The 15,406-nt window shown below is 47.5% G+C and overlaps 1 protein-coding gene across 1 annotated transcript in view; it reads right to left on the bottom strand.

The window, feature by feature from the left end:
- emilin1a (elastin microfibril interfacer 1a) overlaps positions 1 to 14,796 on the bottom strand; it is a 36,623-nt gene extending 21,827 nt beyond the window's left edge. The window contains exon 1 of the mRNA XM_060831176.1: positions 14,294 to 14,796. Coding sequence (XP_060687159.1) covers positions 14,294 to 14,448 — 155 coding nt within the window. The 5' untranslated portion in view covers positions 14,449 to 14,796. The remainder of the gene's footprint in view (positions 1 to 14,293) is intronic.
- Positions 14,797 to 15,406: the final 610 nt, after the last annotated feature.

Raw genomic sequence — 15,406 nt, forward strand, 5'->3', positions numbered from 1 at the left:
ACCCTCACCTTGACTTCCTTCCACCTATCACATCTCCATCGCCCCTCCCCCAAGTCCCTCCTCCCTACCTTTTATCTTAACCTGCGTACATCAGTATTCTTCCTACCAAAATTCCTACCATGACTTAACACTATCCCACATTTTGAAGCCTGAACACACGCATCAGCTGGTTTCATGATGATTTCTACCCCACTGTTGTTGAGATTCCTATCGTACTTTTAGTTTGTAACGTGTAAATATTTCCCCTATTCACCTTCAATTTGAAAGTAACCTTACACAGATTGTCAAATTAGTAGCTGTTCCCAATCACTGAACACTGTTTTCCTGTGATGTCACTCTTTCGTTTGTGCTGGGCCCCCGATCCTGAACTACAATTTATCTTGTAAAAAGTCCTCACAAACTACAAAAAAACCTATTCCCCTCTGTATTGAGTTTCCATACTGCTGCCAAATTCCCCAAACTATATACTGCCTTGAACACGGGTGAGGTCCCGGAGGACTGGAGAATTGCTAATGTTGTCCCCTTGTTTAAGAAAGGTAGCGAGGATAATCCATATAATTATCGACTGGAGAGCCTGACGCCAGTGGTAGGAAAGCCACTGGAGAAGATACTGAGGGAAAGGATCTATTTACATTTGGAAGAAAATCGTCTAATCAGTGATACGCAGCATGGTCTTGTACAGGGAAGGTCATGTCTTACCAACTTTATAGAATTCTTTGAGGAAGTGGCAAAGTGATTGATGAGGGAAGGGCTGTAGATGTCATTTACATGGACTTCAGTAAGATGTTTGATAAGATTCTCCATGGTAGGCTTATGGAGAAAGTGAAGTCACATGGGGTCCATGTTGTACTGGCGAGATGGATAAAGAACTGACTGGGCAACAGGAGACAGAGTAGTAGTGGAAGGGAGTTTCTCAAAATAGAACATAGAACGTAGAAAGGTACAGCACAGAACAGGCCCTTCAGTCCACGATGTTGTGCTGAGGATTAATCCTAATATAAAATAAAATAACCAAACCTACGCACCCCTCAACTCACTGCTATCCATGTGCATATCCAGCAGTCGCTTAAATGTCCCCAATGACTCTGCTTCCACCACCACAGCTGGCAACACATTCCATGCATTCACAACTCTCTGCGTAAAGAACCTATCTCTGATGTCTCCTCTATATCTTTCTCCTAATATCTTAAAACTATGACTCCTCATGCCAGTCAATCCTGCCCTGGGGAAAAGTCTCTGGCTATTGACTCTATCCATGTCTCTCATTACCTTGTACACCTTGATCAGGTCACCTCTCTTCCTCCTTCTCTCTAGAGAGAAACGTCCGAGCTTATTCAGCCTTTCTTCATAAGGCAAGCCCTCCAGTCCAGGCAGCATCCTGGTAAACCTTCTTTGCACCCTCTCCAAAGCCTCTGTATCTTTCCTATAGTAGGGTGATCAGAACTGGACACAATATTCCAAGTGTGGTCTCACCAGGGACTTGTAGAGCTGCAGCAAAACCTCACGGCTCTTAAACTCAATCCCCCTGTTAATGAAAACCAAAACACCGCATGTTTTCTTAACAACTCTATCCACTTGGGTAGCAACTTTGAGGGATCTATGTACTTGCACACCCAGATCCCTCTGTCCCTCCACACTACCAAGAACCCTGTCTTTAATCCTATATTCAGCATTCCAGTTCAACCTCCCAAAATGCATCACTTCACATTTATCCAGGTTAAACTCTATCTGCCATTTCTCAGCCCAGCTCTGCATCCTGTCTACGTCGCATTGCAGCCTGCAGTGGCCCTCTATACTATCAACACACCTCCAACCTTTGTGTCATTTGCAAATTTACTAACCCACCCCTCAACCTCCTCATCCAACTTTGTAGTTATGGAAACTACAAAGAGCAGAGGCCCAAGAACAGAGCCCTGCGGGACCCCACTCAACACTGACCTCCAGGCAGAATACTTTCCATCTACAACCACTCTCTGCCTTCTGTCAGCCAGCCAATTCTGAATCCAGGTAGCCAAATCTCCCTGTATTCCATACCTCCTGACTTTATGAATGAGCCTACCATGGGGAACCCTATCAAATTCCTGAAGAAGGGCTTATGCCCGAAACATTGATTCTCCTGCTCCTCGGATGCTGCCTGGCCTGCTGCGTTTTTCCAGCACCACTCTCCTGTCTCTGGTCTCCAGCATCTGCAGTCCTCACCTTCTCCTAGGAACCCTATCAAATGCCTTGCTGAAGTCAACATACACCACAGCCACTGTTCGACCTTTAACCTGTCTTGTCACCTCCTCAAAGACCTCAATAAGATTTGTGAGGCATGACCGGCCCCTCACAAAGCCATGCTGACTGCCTTTAATCACACTATGCTTTTCCAAATAGTCATCAATCCTATCCCTCAGAATTCTTTTCAAACCTTGCTGACCACAGATGTAAGACTGACGGGTCTGTAATTGCCAGGGATTTCCCTATTACCCTTCTTGTAAAGAGGAATAACATTCACCTCCCTCCAATCCTCCGGTACGACTCCCGTGGAGAGTGAGGAAGCAAAGATCTTCGCCAGCAGCTTAGCAACCTCCTTTCTCACTTCCCGGAGCAGCCTAGGATAAATCTGGTCAGGCCCTAGGGACTTATCAATCTTAATGTTTGCCAAAGTTTCCAGCACATCAACTTCATCAATCTTGATCTGGTCAAGCCTGTATCCCAACTCCTCAAAGTTTTCATTTACAACAAGGTCCCTTTCCTTGGTGAAAACTGAAGCAAAAAACTCATTTAGGGCTTCCCCTATCTGCTCAGACTCCACGCACAAGTTCCCTACACTATCCCTGACCAGCCCTACCTTCTCCCTGATCATTCTCTTATTCCTCACTTATGAGTAAAATGCATTTGGGTTCTCCCTAATCCTTCCTGCCAAGCCTTTTTTGTGCCCCCTCCTGGCTCTCCTCAGTCCATTTCTGAGCTCCTTTCTAGGAAGCTTGTAATCCTCTAAACCTGTGCTAGATCCTTGCTTCCTCCATCTTTTATAAGCTGCCTATTTCTTTTGACGAGAAGCTCCTCTGTTCTCGTCATCCAAGGCTCCTTAATCTTACCCCTTGCCTGTTTCAGAGGAACATATTTACGCATCACTCACAATGCTCCTTAAACAGTCTCCACGTGTCTGCTGTGCCCTTTCTGTGGAACAATTGCTCCCAATCTGTACTTCCCTACTCCTGTCTGACAGCGTCATAATTTGTTTTTCCCCAATTAAATATCTTCCCTTGGTAACTGCTCCTTTCCCTCTCCATGGCTATGATAAATGTGAGGCAGTTGTGATCACTGTCACCAAAGTGTTCTCCCGCCGTGCGATCTGACACTTGTCCTGGCTCATTGCCGAGCACCAAATCCAAAATGGCCTCTCCCCTTGTCGGCCTGTCTACATACTAAATAAGGAAACCCTCTTGAACACACCTGACAAAAATGGCTCCATCCAAACCATCTGCACTAACGATGTTCCAGTCGATATTGGGAAAGTTGAAATCACCCATAAGAACAACCCTGCTACATCTGCATTTTTCCAAAATCTGCTGGTCTACGAGTTCTTCAATCTCCCTACTGCTATTGGTCTGTAGAAAACCCCCAATGAGGTGGCTGTTCCTTTACTGTACCTAACTTCCACCCATACTTCCTCAACAACCTTCGTTTCTGTAGCTGTGATGCACTCCATTTTTTCCATCCTCCCTGTTCTTTTTAAATGTTCTAAACTCTGGACCATCTAGTGACCATTTCTGCCCCTGTAAAACCCACATCTCCATTATGGCCATAAAATCCTAGTCCCAAAATGTTGAACTGCGATGAGTGATGTCCCACAGGGATCCGTGCTGAGACCACTGTTGTTTGTGATATACATACATGATTTAGAGGAAAGTTAGGTTGCCCTTTTAGCAAGTTTGCAAATGACACTCAGATTGGTAGAGGAGCAGATAGTGAAGGGGACTGTAGAGAATACAGCAGAATATAGACAGATTGGAGATTGGGTGGAGAAATGGAAGATGGAGTTCAATCCAGGCAAATACGAGGTGATGCATTTTGAAAGATCCAATTCAAGAATGAACCATACAGTAAATGGAAAAATCCTGAGGAAAACTAATGTACAGAGAGATCTGGGTGTTCAGATCCATTGTACCCTGAAGGTGGTCAAGAAGGCATACGGCATGCTGTCCTTCATCGGACAGAGTATTGAGTACAAGAGTTGACAGATCATGCTACAGTTGTAGAAGACTTTGGTTAGGCCACATTTGGGATACTGTGTACAGTTCTGGTCACCACATTACCAAAAGGATGTGGATGCTTTGGAGAGGGTACAGAGGAGGTTCATCAGGATGTTGCCTGGTATGGAATGTGCTAGCTATGAAGAGAGGTTGAGTAGATTAGGATTAGTTTCATTAGAAAGATGGAGGTTGAGGGGGACCTGATTGAGGTCAACAAAATCATGAGAGATATAGACAGGATGGATAGCAAGAAGCTTTTTCCCCAGAGTGGGGGCCTCAGTTACTAGGGGTCACAAGCTCAAAGTGAGAGGGGAGAAGTTTAAGGGAGATATGCTTGGAAGGGAGTGATGGGGGCCTGGAATGAGTTGCCAGTGGAGGTGGTAGATGTGGGCATGATAACGTCATTTAAGATGTATCTAGACAGATACACGAATGGGCAGGGAGCAGAGGATTACAGACCCTTAGAAAATAGGAGACAGGTTTAGACAGAGGGTCTGGATCAGCACAGGCTTGGAGAGCCGAAGGGCCTATTCCTGTGCTGCAATGTTCTCTGTTTACTCTGGAAAAGACATCTTTCTTTAGATCACCCTGCATTTTCTATATCCAAAAGAACCTTTGTCAATTTGCTCTCTTTCTCCTGCTAAAAGCCTCTGTTTCCTGATCCATTCCTGAACATCCCTAGATATTCAGTGATCTCTAGGCCTGTTTCTCCTACAGGTTACCATAAAGATAACATGCTGAGCTCAGACTCTCCCCATTCCCTTTTTGACAGTCACCCCACTGCCCCATTCTGTTGCAGATTTACTAGAGATCACTGTTCCAAGTCTACTTTGGCTGGATTCTGCCTTATTTCAGTAAAATCTGTCTACCCCCCATTCCAAAACCCCTTTTTGCTGATCATCTTTTCCGTCACAAGACTTAAATGATACGAGTGTACAGACCCAGGTTCAGAAGTGGGAGTGACAGACCCTGGGTTTAGTGCTGTCAATGATGGACCCCAGGGTCAGAGTTGAGAGTGGGAAATTCTCGGAGATTTCTGTCTGGTATCTTTCTCCCACTTTCCACCCACCTATATCCTAATTCTGTCTTCTCTCTTTACCCCATCCTCAGCATCTCCCAATCTTCCTTTCTGCATCTTATGTTACTTCCTCTCCAAGTCATCTCACTCTAGAATAAGGAACAAAGAAAATTTACAGCCCAGGAACAGGCCCTTCGGCCCTCCAAGCCTGAGCTGATCCAAATGTACTGTCTAAACCTGTTGGTCAATTCCTAAGCATCTGTATCCCTCTGCTCCCCACCTACTCATGCATTTGTCTAGAAGCATCTTAAATGAATCTACCATGCCTGCCTCTGCTACCTCTGTTGGCAACGTGTTCCAGATGACCACCACCCTCTGTGTGAAGTACTTGCTGCGTGTACCTCCCTTAAAGCTTTCCACCTCTCACCTTGAAAGCATGACCTCTCGTTATTGAATCCTTCACCCTGGGAAAATGTTTGTCTCTATCCACCCTGTTTATACCCTTCATGATTTTGTAAACCTCAATCAAGTCTCCCCATTGATCTCATTTTTTCTAATGAAATCAAATCTAACCTGCTCAACCTCTCTTCATAGCTAGCACCTTCCATACCAGGCAACATCCTCGTAAACCTTCTCTGCACCCTCTCCAAAGCATCCACATCCTTTTGGTAATGTGGCGACCAGAACTGTACACAGTATTCTAAATGCGGCTGAACCAATGTCTTGTACAATTTTAACATGACTTGCCAGCTCTTATACTCAATACCCCGTCCAATGAAGGCAAGCATACCGTATGCCTTCTTGACCACTCTATCCACCTGTGCAGCCACCTTCAGGGTGCAATGGACCTGCACTCCCAGACCTCTCTACTCATCAACTTTTCCCAAGGCTCTTCTGTTCATTGTATAATTCGCTCTAGAATTAACCTTGCCTAAATGCATCACCTCACATTTGTCTGAATTGAACGCCATCTGCCACTTCTCTGCCCAACTCTCCAGTCTATCTATATCCTCCTGTATTCACTGACAGTACCCTATGCTTTCTGCTACTCCACCAATCTTCGTGTCATTTGCTAACTTGCTAATCATACCAACAGTGCCCTCTTCCAGATCATTTATGTATATCACAAACAACAGTGGCCCCAACACTGACCCCTGTGGAACACCACTGGTCACCTTTCTCCATTTCGAGAAACTCCCTTCAACTACTACTCTCTGTCTCCTGTTGCTCAACCAGTTCTTTATCCACCTCGTTAGAACACCCTGCACACCATGTGACTTCACTTTCTCCATTAGTCTACAGTGGGGAACCTTATCAAACGCCTTACTAAACTTCATGTATATGATATCAACAGCCCTTCCTTCATCTATCAACCTGGTCACTTCCTCGAAGGACTCTATTAACTTGGTAAGGCACGATCTCCCCCGCACAAAACCATGTTGCCTATCACTGATAAGCCCATTCTTTTCTAAATATAAATAGATTCTATCCCTCAGTACCTCCTCCAGCAACTTTCCCACCACCAATGTCACTGGTCTGTAGTTACTCAGAATATCCCTACTACCCTTCTTCTACAGGGGGACAACATGAGCAGCCCTCCAGTTCTCCGGCACCTCACCTGTGTTTAAGGATGCCACAAAGATATCTGTCAGGGCCCCAGCTGCTTCCTCTCTCACCTCCCTCAGCAACCTGGGATAGATCCCATCCGGATCTAGGGATTTGTCCACCTTAACAACCTCTAGCCTATCCAACACATCTTCCCTACTTATGCCAACATGAACCAGACTAATCATACTTCTCTCTATAATCTCAATCTCTAATCTCTACCTCTCCTTGCCCTCCCCGCCCCTCCCCCACCCCTTGTCACTTTGTGGCAAAGTGTCATTTTGATCCAACATTGTGGGGATTTTCTCTCAGGGAGGCTGAGTGAATTCCTTCATGACCAACACCACAAAGTTGCTTCATTAACAGCCTGCCCTGCCCTATTGCCCCTCATTTTATGTAAGCCCAATTCCACCACTGCTGTAGTTGGAAGTACTCGCCACTTCGGAGATATCCTGAGATGGTTCCATCATCCCTGGCACTGCACCATCTCTAAAAGGCTGTGGGGCATCCGGAACTCAGAGTTGCCCCAGACCTAGCAGAGAGGGGGAAGTTGATGCCTCACTATGGGGTGAATCAGTGGCTGGTAATGGAGACACTGCTAGCCCGGATTCTGGTTTCCACCCAGTCAGTGCACTCTCAGGCTTTGCAGGAAATGCAACGGTGTAAGAAGGTCAATGACCTTCTCCACCCCAACAATTTAAGTGCCACCATCTTGTCTCCAATACTGCAAGGCATTTAATAAGGTGCCTCATAAAACATTGGAACACTAGATCACACAGGATTAGTGGTAATATATTAACCTGGATAGAAGATTGGTTAACCAACAGAAAGCAAGGTCAGAAGTCACACGACACCATATTATAGTCCACCAGATTTATTGGAAATCACAAACATTCGAAGTGCAGTCCCTGCATTAGGTGAAGTGAGAAAGCAGAAAGCAGACAGGATAAATGGGTCTTTGTCTGGTTGCTAAGATTTAATTAGTGGTATGCCACAGGGTTCAATCCTTGAGCTCCAACAGTTTACAATTGAGATTAACATCTTGGACACAGAGACAGAAGGCACTCTCGCTAAATTTGCAGATGACACTAAAGAAGGTAGAAACATAGGTTGAAAAGAAGAAATTCTGTAAATCTATTAAAGACAGTAGGGTGAGGGTTCTTTCATGTGTTACTGAGATCTGTCTCTTGATTAACTTTTTAAATGTACAAAACAAAGGTATTAAGTTATCCTAGAGCAGTGTCTTTAGGGAAGTAAGACTGTGCTACTTTCTGGGTCTGTAGATTAAGGTGCAGAAATGACCTTCAGTAGAGTGATGTGCTCTTTCTGTCAGATGTGAGACATTAGGGAGAATTTCAATGTTCCTGATGATTATAGATTAGATTCGATTAGATTACTTACAGTGTGGAAACAGGCCCTTCGGCCCAACAAGTCCACATCAACCCTCCGAAGAGCAACCCACCCAGACCCATTCCCCTACATTTACCCCTTCACCTAACACTACGGGCAATTTAGCATGGCAAATTCACCTAACCTGCACATTTTTGGATTGTGGGAGGAAACCGGAGCACCCGGAGGAAACCCACGCAGACATGGGGAGAATGTGCAAACTCCACACAGAGAGTCGCCTGAGGCGGGAATTGAACCCGGGTCTCTGGCGCTGAGAGGCAGCAGTGCTAACCACTGTGCCACCGTGCCGCCCAAAATATATTTTGTTTTCTGTTCCAAAATGAACTTCACATTTTTCCACATCCTATCAAATTGCATGGATCAGTAGGAACAGCAGGTAGAGACAATAAGGAATTTACAGGAACGAGGGAGTGTGATGGATGGTAGTTATAGAAAGAGAGAAAAGACACAGATACAGTTAGGTAGATGGGTTAACTCCAGGAAGGGTATGAGAGGCAGACAGGTAATGCAGGAGTCTCCTGTGGCTATCCCCATTTCTAACAAGTATGCTGTTTTGGAAATGGAGGGAGTGATGGAGTCTCAGGGGAATATAGCACGAACTGCCAAGTTTCTGGTAACGAGAGTGGCTGTAATGTAACAAGGAGTCCGTCAGGTTCCAAGCGATCGATTATGCAGGAGACTCTCGAGTCAGAGGCACAGACGGATGTTTCTGTAGCCGACAGTGAGAAATCAGATTGGTGTGTTGCCTCCCTGGTGCCAGGATCAAGGATTTCTCTGAGAAGGTGCAGAATATTATCAAAGGAGTGTGGAATCTGCAGGGGGTCATTGGGCACATTAGTCCAACAACAAAAGAAGAGATGGGGATGAGGTTCTGAAACATGAATTTAGGAAATTAAGCAGGAGGTTAAAATGTAGGTTCTCAAGGATAGTAAAATCTGGATTGCTCCATGATGCTATGGGCGAATGAGGGTAGGAATAGGAGGATAGAGCAGATGAATGCATGGCCGAAGAGCTGGTGCTAGGGGCAAGAATTTGCATTTTTGGATCATTGGAAATTCTTCTGGGGTAGAAGTGGCCTACACAAGAAGGATGGGTTGCATATGAATGAGAAAGGGAGGAATACTCTGGCATGGAGATTTGTTAGTGCTACTGGAGAGGCTTTAAACTTGTAAAGGGGGCGAGGTCGCCAAGAGATAGTGAGAAAAGAGATCAGTCTGAGGCTGCTACAGTTCAGAAGAGGTGCAAGACAATTAGTCAATGGAATCAAGAACAAGGCAGAGAATGAAGTAAAACTGGTAAATTAGGCTGCATTTATTTCCATGAAAGATGCCTGAGAGGCCAGGCACCTGAACTTGGGACATGGTGTGAACATGGGACTGGGATATCACAGCAATTACAGCGTCATGGCTCAGGGGTGGGCAGGACTGGCAGCTTAATGTTTCAGAGAAGGAGGGATTGGCACTTTTGATTAAAGATAACATTACAGCTGTACTTTGGGAAGATATTCCTGGGAGTACATCCAGCGAAGTTGTTCAGGTGGAACTGAGAAATAAGAAAGGGATGATCACCTGATTGGGATTGGATTATAGACCGCCCCCAGCACCCCCACCCTCCCACCCCCCCCCCCCCCCACATACCCAGCGGGAAATTGAGAAGCTCCACCGGCTCCTCCACATCTTGGGAAATAAGGCAGGGCAGGTGACTGAGGTGTCAGTGGGGGAGCACTTTCAGGCCAGCGACCATAATTTCATTAGTTTTAAAGTAGTTATGGAAAGGATAAACCTGAGCTAAACACTGAAGCTCCAAACTGGAGTAAAGACAATTTTGACAGTATTGGGCAAGAACATTCAAAAGTTGATTGAGAAAGGCTACTGGCAGGTAAAGGGGCAGTTGGAAAGTGGTAGGCCTTGACAAAGGAGGCAGTATGTTCCTGTTAGTGTGAAGGACACGGCCAGTGGGTTTAGGGGGATGCTGGCTGATGAGAGAAATGGAGGCTCTGGTGAAGAAAAACAAGGAGACAAATGGCAAGTTACAGACAACAGAGATCGAGTGAAAGTCAGTCGCCGTGTAATTGAGGGAAATCGGGAGGGCAGCCCACCACGCGCAACCTTATCAAAGGCCTTACTGAAATCCATACCAGACCACATCTACCACCCTGACTTTCCTCATTCCTGATGAAGGGCTTATGCCCGAAACGTCGAATTTCCTGTTCCTTGGATACTGCCTGACCTGCTGCGCTTTCCCAGCAACACATTTTCAGCTCTGATCTCCAGCATCTGCAGACCTCACTTTCTCCTCACATCTACCACCCTGCCCTCGTCAGCCTTCCTGGTCACTTTGTCAAAGATGACATTGAAAATGGTGGTGTAGTGGACAGCAAAGAAGGTAATCACAGAGTTCAACGGGATCCTGATTCAACAGGCCAGGGAATGGCAGATGGGGTTTAATTTCAAATGAGATGTTGCATTTTGACAAGGCAAATCAGGGCAGGACTTATACACTTAACATTACGATCCTGGGGAGCTAGAATGTTGCCTGGATTGGAGGGTCTGAGCTTAATAGAGAGACTGAATAGGCTGGGACATATTTCCCTGGATTGTCAGAAGTTGAGGGGTGACCTTACAGATGGTTATAAAATCATGAGGGGCACGGATAGGGTGAAATAGTCAAGATCTTTTTCCCGTGTGTGGGGGAGTCCAAAACCAAACAGCATAGGTTTGAGGTGAGAGAGGAAAGATTTAAAGGAACCTGAGGGGTATAATTTTCATACAGAGGGTGGTGAGTGTATGGAATGAGCTGTCAGAGGAAGTAGTGAAGGTGGATACAATTACAGCATTTAAAAGACATCTAGATGGGTATGTGAATAGCAAGCGTTTTGGGGAACATGGCTGAATGGTGCCAAATGGGACGAGGTCAGTTTCGGATATCTGACCGGTTTGGGAAAGTTGCACTGAAAGGTCTGTTTCTGTGCTCTATGCTTCTATGACTTTATGGCAAGGCAAGGCAAGGCAGGGAAGGGCAGGGAAGGGTAGAGCAGAAACAAAAACAAAAATAGCTGGAAAATGCAGCAGGTCTGGCAATCTCTGTGGAGAGAAATAAGAGTTAACATTTCAGGTCTACACCTCCTTCCTTAGAACTGATGGTAGCCAGGAAATTTTTTTTTATGCAGAAGCTACAGTGAGAGGAGTAAGGAGAAAATGATGGAGCCCTAAAAAATTTCAGGTAGCCACGGCAGTAAAAAAGGCCTATGGCATGGCTGTCTTCGTTAGAAGGGACATGGATTATAAGGATAGGCAAGTTATGCTGCAGCTTTACAGAACTTTAGTTAGACCACACTTGGAACATTGTGTACAGTTCTGGTCACCACACTCCCAGAAACATGTGGATGCTTTGGAGAGGGTACAGAAAAGGTTTACCGGGATGCCATCTAGTCCGGGGGAGTTTAGTTTTGAAATAAAGTTGGATAGACTGGGTTTGTTTTCACTGGAACACACGAGGTTGAGGGGTGACCTGATAGAAATTTGTACGATTGTGAATGGTGTGGATAGAATGGGAAGTATGAGGTTTTTTCCCAGGATGTGGGGGTCAGTTACCAGGGGACACAGGTTCAAGGTGCTGGGGGAAGTTTTGAAGAGTTGTGTGAGGCAGGTTTTTCACACAAAGGGTGGAGAGAGCCTGGAACACGCTGCCAGGGTGGTGGGGGTGGGGTGGGGGGGGAGGTGGGAGCAGACACAGGAGCAGCATTCAAGAAGCACCTGGACAGACACACGGATAGGAAGGGAACAGAGGGATACGGATCCTGGAAGGGAAGGCAGTTTCAGGACAGCAGGGCAAAATGTGACAGCACACACTTGGAGGGCAGAAGGGCCTGTTCCTGCTCTGTATTGATCTCTGTTCCATTACTGGCTAATAATAGCAGACAAAGGCCTGGTGTAAGGGAATAGGGGAAAGCATGGGGAAAGTTATTGAACTCAATCTGAGAACAGACAGCCTCTCGAAGGCTGCTGAGTCCCCAAGCCGAAGATGAGGTGCTGTTCTCCCAGCTTGCACTGAGCTTCACTGGAGCCTGCCCGGGACAGGGGTGTTGGCCGGGGAACAGGGTGGGGTTCTGGAAGCTCAGGGTCTCTGAGCAGAGAGAGCACGGGGCAGAGTACGGCAGAGATGCTGTGTACATCAATGTTGACACAAAGTAAGTGAGCACTCAGAGAACAGCTCTGAGATGTGGCCTGGTCCAATCCATGAGCTGATTCCTGTCCCTGTGACAGTGTCACTACAGCAGCTGTTCATTGAGAGGAGCTAGGACAGCATTTACAGAACCACATTGCATATGGATCAGAGATATGGCATGACTATAGCCAGTGTGTGTGGGCACAGTGTGTATGTGACAGCTGCCTTGAGATATCAAGGCTGGTGGATAGCCAGAGGAGTACAGAGGGCACTCACACTTCCATGTCAGGAATTCTCGACATCTAGTGTCTCCCTGCCACATGGTGGCAAAGGCTGGTCCGTATTAATGAGGTAAGATCTGGTGTTAATGGGAGTGATACCTGATAACAGGCATCTCACCATTTGCCAGTGAGAATCTCATCTCAATGTCCAGAACCAATCAGGAGTTGCTCTGACATTAAGAAAGGCCTTGCTCTGCTTTTCCCCACAGCCCACATCATTCCGGAAATTCCGTATTCTACTCACCCTTGATCCCGTCTCCCCTCCCTCCCAATTCTCTCTCCCACCCTTTCCCCTGTCTCTCCTACTTCCTCACTCTCAAACCCCTCCTTCTCTCCCCACTCCTCCTCCCTCACTCCCTGCCTCTCCCCCTCTGTCTCTCTCCTCCTCACTCTCCATCCTGCCCCTACTCCTCCTTCTTCCACTCTTTTCTTCTCCCTCTCCCTCTCTTCCTTTCTCTCCCCTTGCCCCATTTCTCCTATAACTTCTCCTCCCCCTTACTCACCTCTCTCCTTCACCTCTCACCCCCTCTCTCTCTCCTCCTACACTCAAACTCCCTCTCCCCCCTCCATCTCTACCCTCCTTCATTCCTTTCCCTTTCTACATCCCTCTTATTTTCCCTCTCCCTTCAGACTGTCCTGATCCTCTCCCTCAACCTCCATCTTGATTCCCTCGTTCTCATTCCCATCTGTTCCCCATTCCTCTCCCCTACCTCTTCCTCCATTTCTTCCCTTCCCATCCCTTTCACTCCCTATCTCCCAATTTCCTCTCCTTTTCATCCCTCCCTCTCTGTTTGTCCCTCTCTCCCCCTTTCTCCAACCCTGGGTTGCCTTACCTGTGCCCACACTCTCTCCTCCCCTTCTCCCTCCATCCTATCTCCATCCACTTCTCCCTCTCCCAACCCTCATGCCTGCTGGTTTCCCCCTTCTCCATTATGTCTGCCTGCTGGTTCCCCCCTGCCCCGCGTCTGCTGGTCTCTCCCCTCCCTTACCAGTGCCTGCTGGTTCCCCCCATGCTTACTGGTTTTCTCCTCCCTTACCTGTTCCTGCTGGTTTTCCCCTCCCTTACCTGTTTCCGTTGGTTCCCCCTGTTCCTGCTGGTTTTCCCCCCGTGCTTGCTGGTTTTCCAGCTGTGCCTGCTGGTTTCCCCCATTCCTGCTGGTTTCCCCCCTTACCTGTTCCAGCTAGTTTCCCCCCGTTCCTGCTGGTTTTCCCCTCCCTTACCTGTGCCTGCTGGTTTCCCCCCGTTCCTGCTGGTTTTCCCCTCCCTTACCTGTGCCTGCTGGTTTCCCCCCGTTCCTGCTGGTTTTCCCCTCCCTTACCTGTTCCTGCTGGTTTTCCCCCTTCCTGCTGGTTTTTCCCTCCCTTACCTGTTCCTGTTGGTTTTCCCCTGTTCCTGCTGGTTCCCCCCATTCCTGCTGGTTCCCCCCATTCCTGCTGGTTTTCCCCTGTTCCTGCTGGTTCCCCCCATTCCTGCTGGTTTCCCCCCATTCCTGCTGGTTCCCCCCATTCCTGCTGGTTTCCCCCCATTCCTGCTGGTTCCCCCCATTCCTGCTGGTTTTCCCCTCCCTTACCTGTGCCTGCTGGTTGCCCTCACTCCGGGCGCCGCCTGGCTGCTGGGTTCTGCGGGGACAGCCGCGTACAGGGGGTACCTTTGGGGATAAGAGATAGCCGCCGCTCCCACGGGGATCGACAGGAGGCAGAGAAACTGCCAGAGAGCCCGGGCCATCTCAGACTGAGCCCGACAGGGATTCCCGAGCAAGCTCGCTCCCTCCCGGGACTGCTCCAACTTCCAGAGAAACTCCCCCAAACTGGGAAAAAACTTTCCTCCAGATCCCGCGTCGATGTTCTCATTCAACTGAGCTCTGAAACTTCTCTCCTTCCCTGTTTCTCACACTCTGCTTCTCTCTCTCTCTCTCTTTTCTGGATTTTCTCTTTCTCTCTCTCCCTCTATCTTCCCGAAGATTTCCTTCCCTGTTTTTCACTCTCCGCTCTCTCTCTCTCTCGGGGATTCACATCTGGAGTTAGTTAATCTCAGCCTCCGGAATGTTAAATATTGTTTCGCTGCCAAAAGCCCTTTTTATTCTGGGAAAAACCTGAACTCCTCCCAGAGCACAGAGGATAGGCTGCCCCAGTCCACAGAAAGTGCCCCCTCCCATTGCCCTTATCCCCCGCCCCTTCCCCACATTATCCCCTCCCCTGCTCCTATCTCTCTCCCTCTCTCTCCCTCCCAATCCTCCTCTTCTGTCCTGTCCTGACCTCTTGCCTTCTGCTCTGCCTGGTCACATTTCACTGCTCCCCATTTGCTAACATTATCCAGTGCCCCCACCCCGACACCAGCAGGCAGAGCTGGGGTTTACAATGTGCTAAAGTTAAGGTTTTATTTAATGCCTGAAGGGACAGGATTCAGGGAAATAATTTCAGAGTTTTGGGTTAAACAGCATTGATGAAACCTGCTGTCCACCAGTCAAGGTCAGAGCCCTATCACAGGGAGGGGTGGATTAACTCAGACAGCAGAAGAGGGCAGGAATGGGAGAGTGCAGAGACCCCCAGGAGTGGGAGAACAAGAGGAAGTTACAGAATAGGCAAGGCCATGGAGGAATTTGAGACAGGATGAGAATTTTAAAATGGAGGCACAGTTCGAATCTGCTTTTTCGGCAGGTTCTGTGACCTTTGTCTGATTTTTA

The sequence above is a fragment of the Hemiscyllium ocellatum genome, chromosome 10 (assembly GCF_020745735.1).
Source record: "Hemiscyllium ocellatum isolate sHemOce1 chromosome 10, sHemOce1.pat.X.cur, whole genome shotgun sequence".
Lineage (NCBI taxonomy): Eukaryota > Metazoa > Chordata > Chondrichthyes > Orectolobiformes > Hemiscylliidae > Hemiscyllium > Hemiscyllium ocellatum.